General features: G+C 33.1%; 1 protein-coding gene and 1 pseudogene across 1 annotated transcript; both read left to right on the top strand.

The window, feature by feature from the left end:
* The first annotated feature begins 2,611 nt into the window (after nucleotides 1-2,611).
* LOC18041472 (leucine-rich repeat protein 1) lies at nucleotides 2,612-3,441 on the top strand. The gene has a single exon (XM_006431844.2). It carries the CDS (start codon nucleotides 2,669-2,671, stop codon nucleotides 3,287-3,289), a length of 621 nt encoding a protein of 206 aa, XP_006431907.1. The 5' UTR covers nucleotides 2,612-2,668; the 3' UTR covers nucleotides 3,290-3,441.
* A 601-nt stretch (nucleotides 3,442-4,042) lies between these two features.
* LOC112098425 lies at nucleotides 4,043-10,148 on the top strand (annotated as a pseudogene).
* Nucleotides 10,149-12,381: the final 2,233 nt, after the last annotated feature.

Here is a 12,381-nt window from a genome sequence, read left to right as displayed (position 1 = left end):
AGAGCTGATATATAATATATAAAAAAATTGGGTCAAATATAAGTAAATGTATTGTAGACTGATCCGTTTAAGCTTGTGAGCGGACTCATCGATCGTCAATTATTCAGACTTCAAAAATCTGTTATGTTGTGGAAATTAAAGCACACTAGTATTGTCCTACATATTAAGATTATTAAATTTAATTTTGCGGGAATAAATTTATTTTTGGCGCCAATATTATTATTATTATTAATTATTAATTTTGCATAATTACATTTATTTTGATATATATATATATATATATATATATATATATATATATATATATATATATATATATATAACTTCTTAGCTGAAATACGGACCATCTGACATTCTAGAAGTTATATATATATAATGAGATAATATAATCTCTGAAAAGAACTGAAATTCCGTAACAATTGTAATACTAAAATAATAACTTCTTAGCTGAAAAATCTAGAACTAAAAGAAAAAAAAACAAAAAGAAATTAATAAAGCAAATTATGTCCAGTAAATCATGTTCCTTGAATCAGAGTCTAGCCTACCAATCAATCGACAATACCACCTGGAATTATGTCCAGCAAGTCAATAAACCCAGAAATTCAAACGCAGAAATACGGAAAATGATCAGCAATGCCTGTAAAAGCAACAACTCCTCAACACAGCAATCTCAATGATTTCCACAATAGGTAAATACAAAGTTAAAAGTAAACACACGATGTTAAAAGTAATAACACCACAACATGCTAACAACCCTCAAAGTCAAAATTATAACAAAAAAAATTGAATTGCATTAAATCTTCAAAGGATTTTGTTTCCCCAAGAATTATACTCCAGTAATTTAAAAAGAAAAAAGAAAAAAAAGAAAGAAAGTAGTAAACAAGTGCAAGTGGCTGCTTTGGAGAAAGTCATCCACACTATATCCTATCCTCTATCCTCTATTCTCAAGAAATACGGACCATCTGACATTCTTTTATGTCCTCTCTCTCTCTCTACCCACTCACTCTCTCTCTACCATTTTCTTCTTTATTTCTCTCGTCTTTCTTTCGTACTTCTCTTCATAAAGCATTTCCATGTTTTATTTTGGTCCGAATTACAATGAATACGATATCAATATAACAGAACATACATCCATTGGTCGAGTGAATGATTAATTAAGTATAGGAAAAGAAAGTGAATAATCAAATAAGAATACATCGACACCACATGACATTTTCTTTTTCTTTCGTTTCATTTAGTTTAAATTTCTAGCGAAGAAGATGATTATCAAGCGATGACACACGAGAGTTTAGAACAATATCATACTTGAAAATTGACAATGAAATAGAATGAGAACAATTGGAAGAGTTAGGCAAAGGGAAAAGCAAAGTCCAAGACTAACATAAATTGTTCGAATTAACTGTACTAATAAAAAATAATCAAATTTTGTGTTATATATATTGTTGAAAAGATCTAGCATTTCAGATATTTTTGTTCGCATCCACCAAAATAAAAAGAAAAAATTAAAAACTTTTGGGACTAGGATCCTCCCCCCATTTCTTGCTATCCTTTCCTCTCCTTATCTTCATAATCTAGTAAAAGAAGATTGACTTATTATAAATAAAGTAAAAAATACAAATACAAAGCTTAATCTTTGCAACTTATAAAATAAGAAGCGATAAGAAGAGAGAGAAAAAAAAAAGATAAAGAGAGGATCCTTGTCTAAAATTTTACGTAATATTAAAATTATAAATTATTTTTTTAAATTAGTGTGACTTTACATGATTAATTGAATGAATATATAAAATAATAAAGAGTATTTAACTCCTACGAATCATGAGCAGAAAGTACATGAAGCAAACATTAGAGTGCACATTTGGAAAAGTTTAGTACATTTGTGATTCTCTATTTTATTTCTGGGACACCAATTCTCAAGAGCCAACCCCGGAGCTAGGATGCACATGCGCGAAAAAATGTTTAAAGATAAGAAAAGTAGTTAAACAGAGAGAAAGATTTTTTTTTTGATATTAATCACGAGGTATCCTGGAGAGGGCCCCAACTGTGGGAGGCACCTTTAAGCCCGTACCACAACCCAGACTAGAAGTCCCCGCTCGAACCGGGAGGCACAGGTTCTCCCAACAAAGGTGACTTCCCTGCGACTCGAACTGGGGAGCAAACCCAGTCAAGCCACTTAAGGGGACTCTATTGCCAGTGGAGCCAACACTTTGTTGGTAAACAGAGAGAAAGATAATTCTAAGTATGGGGGTTTACGTACATGTAAAGTAAGCATATTGTAACATAAATATTTTAATTAAAATTTCTATACAAATTTTGAATTATTTATCTTGTACAATTTAATGTTGGACTCTCACGATGAAAGTGGTATTTTGAAGTAAAAAATTTATAAATAAATTGTTTGCTCGTCCCCACCCACGCAATTAAAGTTTATTCAAAAAATTTATATAAAAAATATTAAACATTTTCTTTATTGATGTTGTCCCCACAAATTTTTGTTTCTCATTCACGTGAATAAGATTCCAATCCAACTACCTATTATCAATACAACACCCCCCCCCCCCCGGGGCGTATATATAAATTAGGAATCAACCAATAAAGAAAAGCAACTTGAAACTTGAGTAAGCTCCTAGTTCTCGATCAGATTTCCTTTAACTCTAAACGCCCTGTCCGCATGGCGTCTCAATCTCATTTATATGTTCTGTTTGTGATTGTTGTGGGCGTGGCTGCCTTTGCCGCCCCTGTAAAATGTAATATGGAAGTGGATGCTCTTTATACCTGGAGAACCATGTTGAGTGACCCAAAAAATGTTCTCCAAAGCTGGGATCCAACTTTGGTCAATCCATGCACCTGGCTTCACGTTACCTGCAACAGCGAGGACATCGTCGTCAGGGTGGACCTTGGTAATGCCGGATTAAGCGGACCTCTTGTTCCTCAGCTTGGACTTCTGACTAATCTTCAGTATCTGTCTGTTTATAAAAATAACATAAGTGGATCGATTCCAAGCGAGATTGGTAATTTAAAGAAGCTGATCAGCTTGGGCCTGTTCAAAAATCAATTGTCAGGGGCCATTCCAGCATCCATTGGAAACTTGAGATCCTTGAAGTTCATGAGATTGAATAATAACAATCTAACTGGCAGAATACCAAGAGAGGTGATTCAGCTCATTATAAATGGCAGTTTAAGAATCCTGAACGTAGCAAACAATTCACTGGCAGGGACTATGAGGGCCACAAACTCAACGGGATATGCCATCACAAGCGTCATACAAGACCCAAGAGCTCGAAAGTATTAAGTAAAGGTAAATGAACTCCAACTTTCATCTGTTGCACTGTTATATTAAACAGAGATATAATAAAGTAATTTGGAAGCTCCATTTTTCTTTCATAATAAGAATACCTATTATCAATACAACAGATTTTAAGTGTATGGGCACAAGCGATGTTTTGGCACGAACATCTATAAAATGTTGTTATCCCATTGCAATTTGAAACTCATCAAAAGCATCTTTGAATCGCACAAATATTATTTCTGTCAAAGGCCGGTGGCCACAAAGCCAATTCAAGTTGGCTTTGACAAGCCGGCCAAAGAAAATGGTGCCATCCAAATGGAGAAAAAGAAGAAGTTGGCAACAACATTTGAAATATATACATATATATATTAATTTAATAGCCATTTTTTGGCTATAAAAGGAAGAGCTCCCTAATTCATTTATTCAATTCCATTTTTGAGAGGCATTCAATTTTGTAGAGAGAGTCGAGAGTTGTGAGAAATAATTCTTGCAGAGCAGAGAGTCTAGTGAGTGAGAGATTGGGTGTATTGGGGTTTTGGGTTGTGAGCCAAAATATTACAATACTTGTAATCCTTATTTCACTAGTAAAATATTTCCTTCTGTTTTCGCCCGTGGACGTAGGCTAAAAGCCGAACCACGTAATTTCTGGTGTCCTCTATTGTGCTTGTTCTCTATTTTATTTCCAATTTCATTTTAGCTGCGGTCCTGCATCACCCACCAATTTCCTAACAATTTCGTCGCTCTGAAATTAAAAAAGAAGAGAAAATGGCACAACCCATGGTTGGTGGAGATGGTGCTCACAGCTATGCAAAAAATTCTAGCGGCCAGGTAAAATTCTATGCAAAAACAAATATTAAAGAAAAATAATCAAGCACAAATTTAAATAAAGTAGCATTTAATTTAGCGGTAATTTTTAATTGAGTCCTCATTATTTTTAGAAAAAAATTCAGAGACCAGAAGTTTACTAAATGAATCAATTAAATCCTTTCAAGTGTAAATTTATGTCATTCAAGCCCTTAACCCAATTCTTCCGTTAAAAAAATTAGTGAAAATGTTAAGTTAAACATAAAAGACAGGTATACCCCTATAATCATATTAGTGATTTAAAGTACAATTTTAACCTTGGACATTTGTTTTTTCAATCTAACAGCCTATTTATCAATTTGAGTGAATTATACATGAAAATGTAATTTGCTATCCATATAATTTCATCACATCTATAAAAATATAATAATTGTTAAACTAAATAACATATGTATTGAATATAATATTAAAAAAATCACAATAACATTCGGTCTAAAAATGAAATTAAAAGTATGAAAGTCAATTAAATTCAAACTAACAAATACCTTAACAATACTAAGGTAAACTGAAATTTAAACACAAAAAATAGTTAATTGTCTTCTAAATTCTATAATGGAGAATTAAATGTCAATCCAAGGTGAAATTGTACTATCCTACTCCTTGTTAACAGTGATAAGTTCTTCATTTTGAGGTTGAAGTATAGTCCACAATAGTTGTGTATACAGCCCCACTGGTTGAGTGACATTGATTGAAGCCTAACTAGCTTGTTCAGAACTATTGTCAATTGATTGTTCATTGACATCTACTTCTTGAGATTGTGGGTTAGTTCCATGTTGTCCAAAAAGAAAAAAAAAAGACATCAATTTCATTTAATAAAAAAAAAGAATCAATTTATTCAATATAATTCCATGATTAAATCAAACATATATAGTACCAAGTTATTAATCCATTTGATAACATAACAAAACATATATAAGGAGATTCAATTACAAAATTAGACCTATGCAGTTGATGAAGTGATATCGCTTGCCTGCGCACAAAAAAAATCACCAAGTTTTAAGCAATTTAATGAAAAAGAACAAAAAAAATCCTTTAGAATTAAATTTTTAGAACTAGATTAAACATGTCCACTTGATTAAGCCTTATTTCTTCCTTGCACACAACCAACATCACCAAGTTTTAAGCAATATCTAGTGCAAAAGAAAAAAAAATCCTTTTGAATTAAAATTTTATAATTAAATTAAACATGTGCACTTGATGAAGTCCTATTGCTTCCCTGCACAACATCAAGATCAATATTTGTTAACTTCACCAAATGAAATTTAAAAAACAACAATGACTCTTATGTTATACCTCTATAGTTCTTGTGGTTTTTGGAAAATTAGGGCAGCCCCTTTTGTTGTGCCCAAGACATCTTCAAGCACTACATTTGATAGTAAACCTTTTACCAATTAGTTTGGTCTCACCAGGTTCTTTTGTTCTTTTCTTTTTCGGTCTACCAACTAGAGCCTTTATGTCAGGTGGTCCAACCTTTACAGGCACCACAACATCAGGGGAAGGTTCAGCTTCCACTTCAGGCCAAGCACACTCATCAGGAATAGGATTTATAGTCCCCATGTATGTCATCATAAAAGATTCCTTGGTCAGATAATGATGCACATAATTTTCAGGTTGCCCTCCTTTATGAAGAATAGCAGCTACTGCATGTTTGCAAGGCACTCCACTAACTTGCCACATCCCACATTCACATGTACCATCTATAATATGTACCAGGAAGTTTCTATAGCCAGCTTGACAACATTCAAACAGCTCCCCTCTACCTCCAAAGACCTTAATTCTCCTTGCCTCATTTGAGGATTGATTTAGTCTTTCTCTAGCATATGGGGTCAAATGGTCTTGCCAAGTTTCACCTAACTGATATTTTTTCAACATTCTCACCATTAGTTGTCTACGAATATGCTCAAGAATGGTTAGGACAGGCTTATCCCTAACCTCATCCACCCACTTATTAAAAGATTCAGTCATGGTGTTTGTAACATGGTCAGATTTCACATGATGATCAAACCCGCTTCTAGACCACTGTGCAGGTGGTATTTTTCTCAACCATTCATAACAATTTTGGTCTTTAGCCCTAATTTGACTCATTGCCCTCTCAAAGTCATATTGATTTGCAGCCCTACAAGCTTTCCAGAAGAACCCCATGACATTCAAACCAGGAAACTTACACTTCAAATTGGCAAAGATATGCCTAGCACAATATCTAGTACTAGCATTAGGCCAATATTTTTCCAATCCACATAAAAGACCTTTTTGTCTATCACTAATAATAGTTACAGGCCTATGATCATCAGCCCCAATGAATTCATACAGCAAAGATAAAAAATAACCCCAACTATCATAGTTCTCTACCTCACATATGCAAAAAGCCAGTGGAAAAATTCCACTATCAGCATCTAATGCAACAGCAGATAACAATACTCCCCTGTATGGCCCCTTCAAGTGACACCCTTCCAATCCTATGAAAGGTCTACACCCAGTTAGGTACCCCACTTTAAGTGCAGGAAATGACAAAAAAAACCTTTGAAAAACTGGGCTATTTGACAATGGCCTATCAACCTTTACCTTAACACAAGCACCTCTATTCATTTTCATTAGAATGTGAGCAGATTTCAAAAGCTTTCCATAGTAAGCAATGTGGTCAGCACCTAGGTTTTTTAATGCAATTTTTTTTGCTTGTATAGTTTTTGTTTGTCACATTCAATCCCATGTTTATCTTTTAACTCACTTCTTATGACATTTACACCAACTCCTGGGTTAGTTTGAATAAGTCCAGCACAAACTTTAGCTATCCAAGGTGCTGTTGCATCTTTGTTAACTGATTTAATCTGGCAATCATGTTTCCCTTTAATATACCTAATTTTAAAAGTTATCCCATCTACCATCGATGAAGCATGAAGTTTCCAAGTGCATTTTGGATTAACACAACAACAAGTATACCTAACACCATCATTTTTAATCCTATTTAACTCAAAACCCTCTTGGATTGCATATTTCACCATAACCTCTCTTAATAATGCAACAGATTCAAAGGTATTTCCTACTTTTAGACTAACTGAACCATTTAGATTTGGTTTCCACTCATTATCAACAATGGATTCATACATCTGTGAGAGACAATTCTCTTCATCAGATGAGTGCCCCTCGATAAAGCCATCCTCACTAAGTTTTTCAAACTTATCACTACCCATACTAACATCTATATTGACAAGATTTTCAGATCCTATTACAACACTTTCATGACATGATTGACCACCTAACCTAGTGTGCACCTCAAACTCAATAACAGGACAACTATTAGTAAAAAACTCCTCAAAAACCGAATACAATTCACTATCATTTGAAATTAGCTTCCTCTACCTACTTGTAGTCCATGGCAACACAACAAAAATTTCAATCAAATCCATTTCATTGTGTCCATACTTAACCATGACTTCTAGAATTTCATGAAACAACCTAATAATCTTATATTCCTCTGGGTCCCTATATCCTATCTCATACACCGCCCCATTAATTTTAACCAACAAAAAAAAATGTAACATGACTACCTGCATCAATTTTAAAACAAAAAAGTATTGCATCAAAAAATGGCTAAACTAATACAATTTTATTTAGCAAAGAATAAAAAACTCAACCTAAATGAAATATACATGTAATTCGGTTAAAAAAAGTATAAAAGAAAATTCAATCTAATACATATAAAAATAAAAACTGAAAAGAAAAAATAACCCAACAACTATAGAGAATTTAGTCTAATATATATAAAAATTACCACTCATAATAACACATAGAATTCAATTTTACATGAACAAAAAAGCAAATACAATGAATTCAATCTTATTAATATAATGATACCAATTGGTTGAAATGAAATATTGTACATATACAACAACTCAAGAAAGCCCATAAAATAGGCAAAATAAGTTCAATAAATACATATATAAATATGGTGTATTTGGTCTAATTATTATATAAAGAGCAAATTAAAAAAAATATATTAACAAAACACAGCATTCAATAAAAAAAATCCACCAATAATTAAACATAGTTTGTCATGTAGAAAAATAGACTTGAAAAACCTAATTTTTCACAAAGATCACTAAATATGAAAACAATTTTATCAGAAAATACTTGCAAAAATCACTTAAAAATTAGAGTTACTAACCTTTAAGCTCGGCTTCTCTCCAATACTTGAACTCAACCAATGCTAACAAAGCTTTGGTCAAAATTACAGTATATTTATACAATATTTTTGGCATCATCCCACGTTCTCTCAATCCCTCCTCTCACACGAAGAATACGGCAGTTTCTTCTTGAGGTTTTTTTTTTTTTTTCCGCTTGAAAGAACTTTAACTTGGTTAGGTGAATTGACTTTGCTTTAAACTATTGCCACCTGTCAAAAATAAAAGAATGAGGAAGGGTTCAATTGTTCTTTTACTAAAATGTCCTCAACGTTGTTAATATTTCTAACTGAAGAGTTAAGTTAAGGACTTGAATGATATTAATTTGTACTTGAAAGGATTTAATTAATTCATTTAGTAAATTTATGGTCTCTGAAATTTTTTCTAGAAATAATGAGGACTCAATTAAAAAATACCCTTTAATTTAGTGATATACAATCACCCTTTTATTTTATTTATATATAATTTTAATTTTAGTTTCATTTAGCCCCTTTGCAAACAGAATTGACTCGATTGAATCGATATCTACAGGGGCGAGTTATGGAACGTGCAAAGGAGCTGATCAATGAAGCCATAGCCGATAAGCTTGACTTGAAGCTCCTGAAAATTGATACTTCAAGTACTTTTCGAGTAGCAGACTTGGGCTGCTCAACTGGACCTAACACCTTCATTGTTGTGCAAAATATCATTGAAGCTATAGAGCTGAAACTCTTAGAAGCTGTCACCAAAACCCTTCAACTATAGAATTCCAAGTGTTCTTCAATGATCATCCCGAGAATGACTTTAACACACTCTTTAAAGCCCTTCCACATTCACGAAAATATTTTGCTGCCGGTGTGCCGGGTTTTTTCCAGAATCGCTTGTTTCCCAAGTCAACTTTACATATTATAAACTCATCCTATGCCCTGCATTGGCTCTCCAAGATTCCGAAAGAAATAGCGGGCGGAAATTCACTGGCCTGGAATAGAGAAAGTATTCGGAATAAAAGATTTGTAAATGAAGTAGCGGAAGCGTATTCAGCTCAGTTCAAGAATGACATCGAGTCATTTCTGAACGCTAGAGCACAAGAACTAGTGGCTGGAGGCTTGATGTTCATTCTTATAGTTGCTGTACCCGATGGGATTCCATTGTCTCAGACTACTCTTGGTGTATTTTATGATGTTTTTGGATCTTGCCTCATGGACATGGCTAAAATGGTAAGAATTTAAAATATGAAAAACCGTAATCCATAATAATTGTATTAAATTATAGAAATAGGCTTTTCTCCTGTTACTCATGAAATTTTAATGATTTTGTGCTTATTGGAAATAGTATTGTATGGCTGAAAATTAACTATGTTTATTTTTTTATTTATTAATCATCAACCATTTAAGTGAATTTCGCTCAGGCTAAACTCAGATTATTACGGGGAAATTCTTGTTCTAAATTTTAAAAGTAATTTTTTTTTATATTGCAGGGAATAACCAGCAAAGAAAAAATCAATTCCTTCAACATCCCTAATCACCGCCCAACCCCTAAGGAGCTGGAGTCAATAATCAAAACAAATAAATATTTCACAATTGAGAGAATGGAGCAACTGGCTGATCGTATGTCGCAATCAACATTCCTCGCTAAATGTCGCACTTCAGCAGTAAGAGCTGTATATGAGGGAGTCGTCATGGAGCATTTCGGGAGTGAATTCGTAGAGCCGTTTTTCAACCATTTCACTGTAAAGGTTGAAGAGAATGCCTCTAGATTTGAGAAATTTCAGAACCCGATTGACTTGTTCGTCCTACTAAAGCGCACCGGAGATGAATTAAATTGATCAGATTTGTTATTCTTTCAGAAATGTTTGGGCAAATAAATTTCAGTCAAGAGCTGACTAGCTATCATATCGTAACTCAATTTGGCACAAAAGAAAGCATGCTGGGCCTTGATTGTTTTCTAGAATTTATATTAAATGAGACGGTAATTGTAACTCCATTTCATAAAAGTGGAAACATCAGTCAATAAATTTTTAGATGCAATTAGTGAAGAGTATTAAGTTATGAATAAAATAGAGATTGTTAAAACCATGTGAAATCATTGCTGGCATATACCTTGGATGGGAAAATAGATTGGGAATTTATACAGACATGTTAGAAGAAAAAATTTGGTTTATGTGTCAATAAAGACAAGGAATTATAAATGCATGTACTATGTTCAGAATTTATAGATTTTTATAAATATGATAATCACTTAGATCTTTATAAAAATATAATAAAAACTCTAAAAAATTTTTAAAAAAAAGTTGTAGAAGAGATTGATGAAGAAATTATCGAGCTAATAAAAAAATCAAGGCTAGCTAAGTGTAAATCCTTGAATAATTTTTACAATTCCATAAGAAGTTTAGAAAATATAACAAAGAAGCCCATTTGGAGTTTGACTCAGGGTAAGTATCATCACTTTTCAGATAAAATCGTCTCTAGACAATTTGTTTATTATAATTTTTGACAGGTGAATCCATGTCTTTTCTATATCAACTGACAACTTATATATACATATATGATCATTCTCAGGTGTGGGCACCTCATTTTTGTTAGTGCGGCCTGTTAAGCCTTGCAACTTAATAGAGTTAATTCTCAGTACAATATAAAACCGTGTGATTTAATAGCATTAAAAACCAACTCTATTTAACCACACACAGTTTAACAACGTGCCCACATGAAAAAAAATGAGGATGTTAGCACTATAGAAAGACTATATATATATATATATATATATATATATATATATATATATATATATATATATATATATAAGTGTATATATTATCACTGTGGCATGTTTAATTTCTCTATTTGGACTCCACTAACTTGATGTAGTACATAATTTTTAAATATAATATTCTCAAATTAATTTGTAGTGGTCGTTTCGGTGCCAATCAAAAAGTGCAAAATGAAACAAAAGTTGGAAAAATCATGCATCACAAGTAAGAAAATTGAAGCATGAGAGAATTGGTTAACCTTTATTGAAACTAAAACCATGAATTTATACAAGACAGATCGTGAGATTAAAAGAGCAAGTGGTCTAAACTTAAGCTACTGCTATCCTAACTGATGGCCAAAACAGTAGCCACTAATGCATGACATTTATGTACAACTAGCATGGAAGGAATATTTATAAAATAATTGTAATCATTGAAGATATTTAATGGAGATAATCTAGACATTGGAAATCCCTTTGATAGTGCTCTGCATTCCGCTAAATTAATCTCCATGATTTTCCGATGATTGAGGTCTTTCCTTATCATCCTCCCTCAAGCTGGAGGGTGGAGCGCAATGAACTCCCAACTTGTATCGAAATTGAAAGAAAGATTGCCTTGGCAGCGGTTTTGTAAATACTTCAGCAATTTGTTTTGTAGAGGGTAGAAACCTCGTGATGAGTGCTCCTAGTGCGACTTTTTCTTAGAAAAAATTGTAATCGATTTCAATATGTTTGGACCGAGCTTGAAACACTGAATTGATAGTCATATGTAGTGCACTAAGGTTATCATAAAATAGTGTGGTGGTTCATAGAGGGGAATGCCAATGTCACGCTGTAGAAAAGTAAGTCATGTTATTTCTGTAGTAGTTCAAGCAAGAGATCGATATTCTACTTTAATGCTTGACTTGGAAACTGTGGGTTGCTTTTTGAGGACCAAGAAATACAATTAGATCCCCAAGTATATACAGTATCCTATTGTGCTTCTTTGAGTTACTTTATAGCCACCCCAATCTGCATCACAAAAACCATTTAAAGTTAGAGAGCTTTGAGAGATAAAGCAAAGTTCGTAGTCCATTGTTCCCTTGAGGTATCTAAGTATCCTTTTTACTGCACTCAAATTGCCTATTGTGGGGCTTTGAAATTTTTGACAGACTTTGTTCATAGCTTGAACAATATTTGTTCTGCTAAAAGTTAAATATTGAAGTGCCCCAACTAGTTGTCTATACTCGGTAGGATTGGTGTGCTTGTTGTCTCCAAGTTTGTGTTCATCTTTTATGGCCATTAAAGTTTTCAAGTAAGAGCAGCTAAGCATTTTGGCACAGTAAAAAA

Source organism: Citrus clementina, unplaced genomic scaffold (genome assembly GCF_000493195.1).
Source record: "Citrus clementina cultivar Clemenules unplaced genomic scaffold, Citrus_clementina_v1.0 scaffold_5, whole genome shotgun sequence".
Taxonomy (NCBI): Eukaryota; Viridiplantae; Streptophyta; class Magnoliopsida; order Sapindales; family Rutaceae; genus Citrus; species Citrus x clementina.
This window is presented reverse-complemented; position numbering and strand designations above follow the sequence as displayed.

What these genes read in the sequence shown, in the direction of transcription:
- LOC18041472 (XM_006431844.2), top strand. Translation starts at nt 2,669, where the DNA reads ATGGCGTCTCAATCTCATTTATATGTTCTGTTTGTGATTGTTGTGGGC.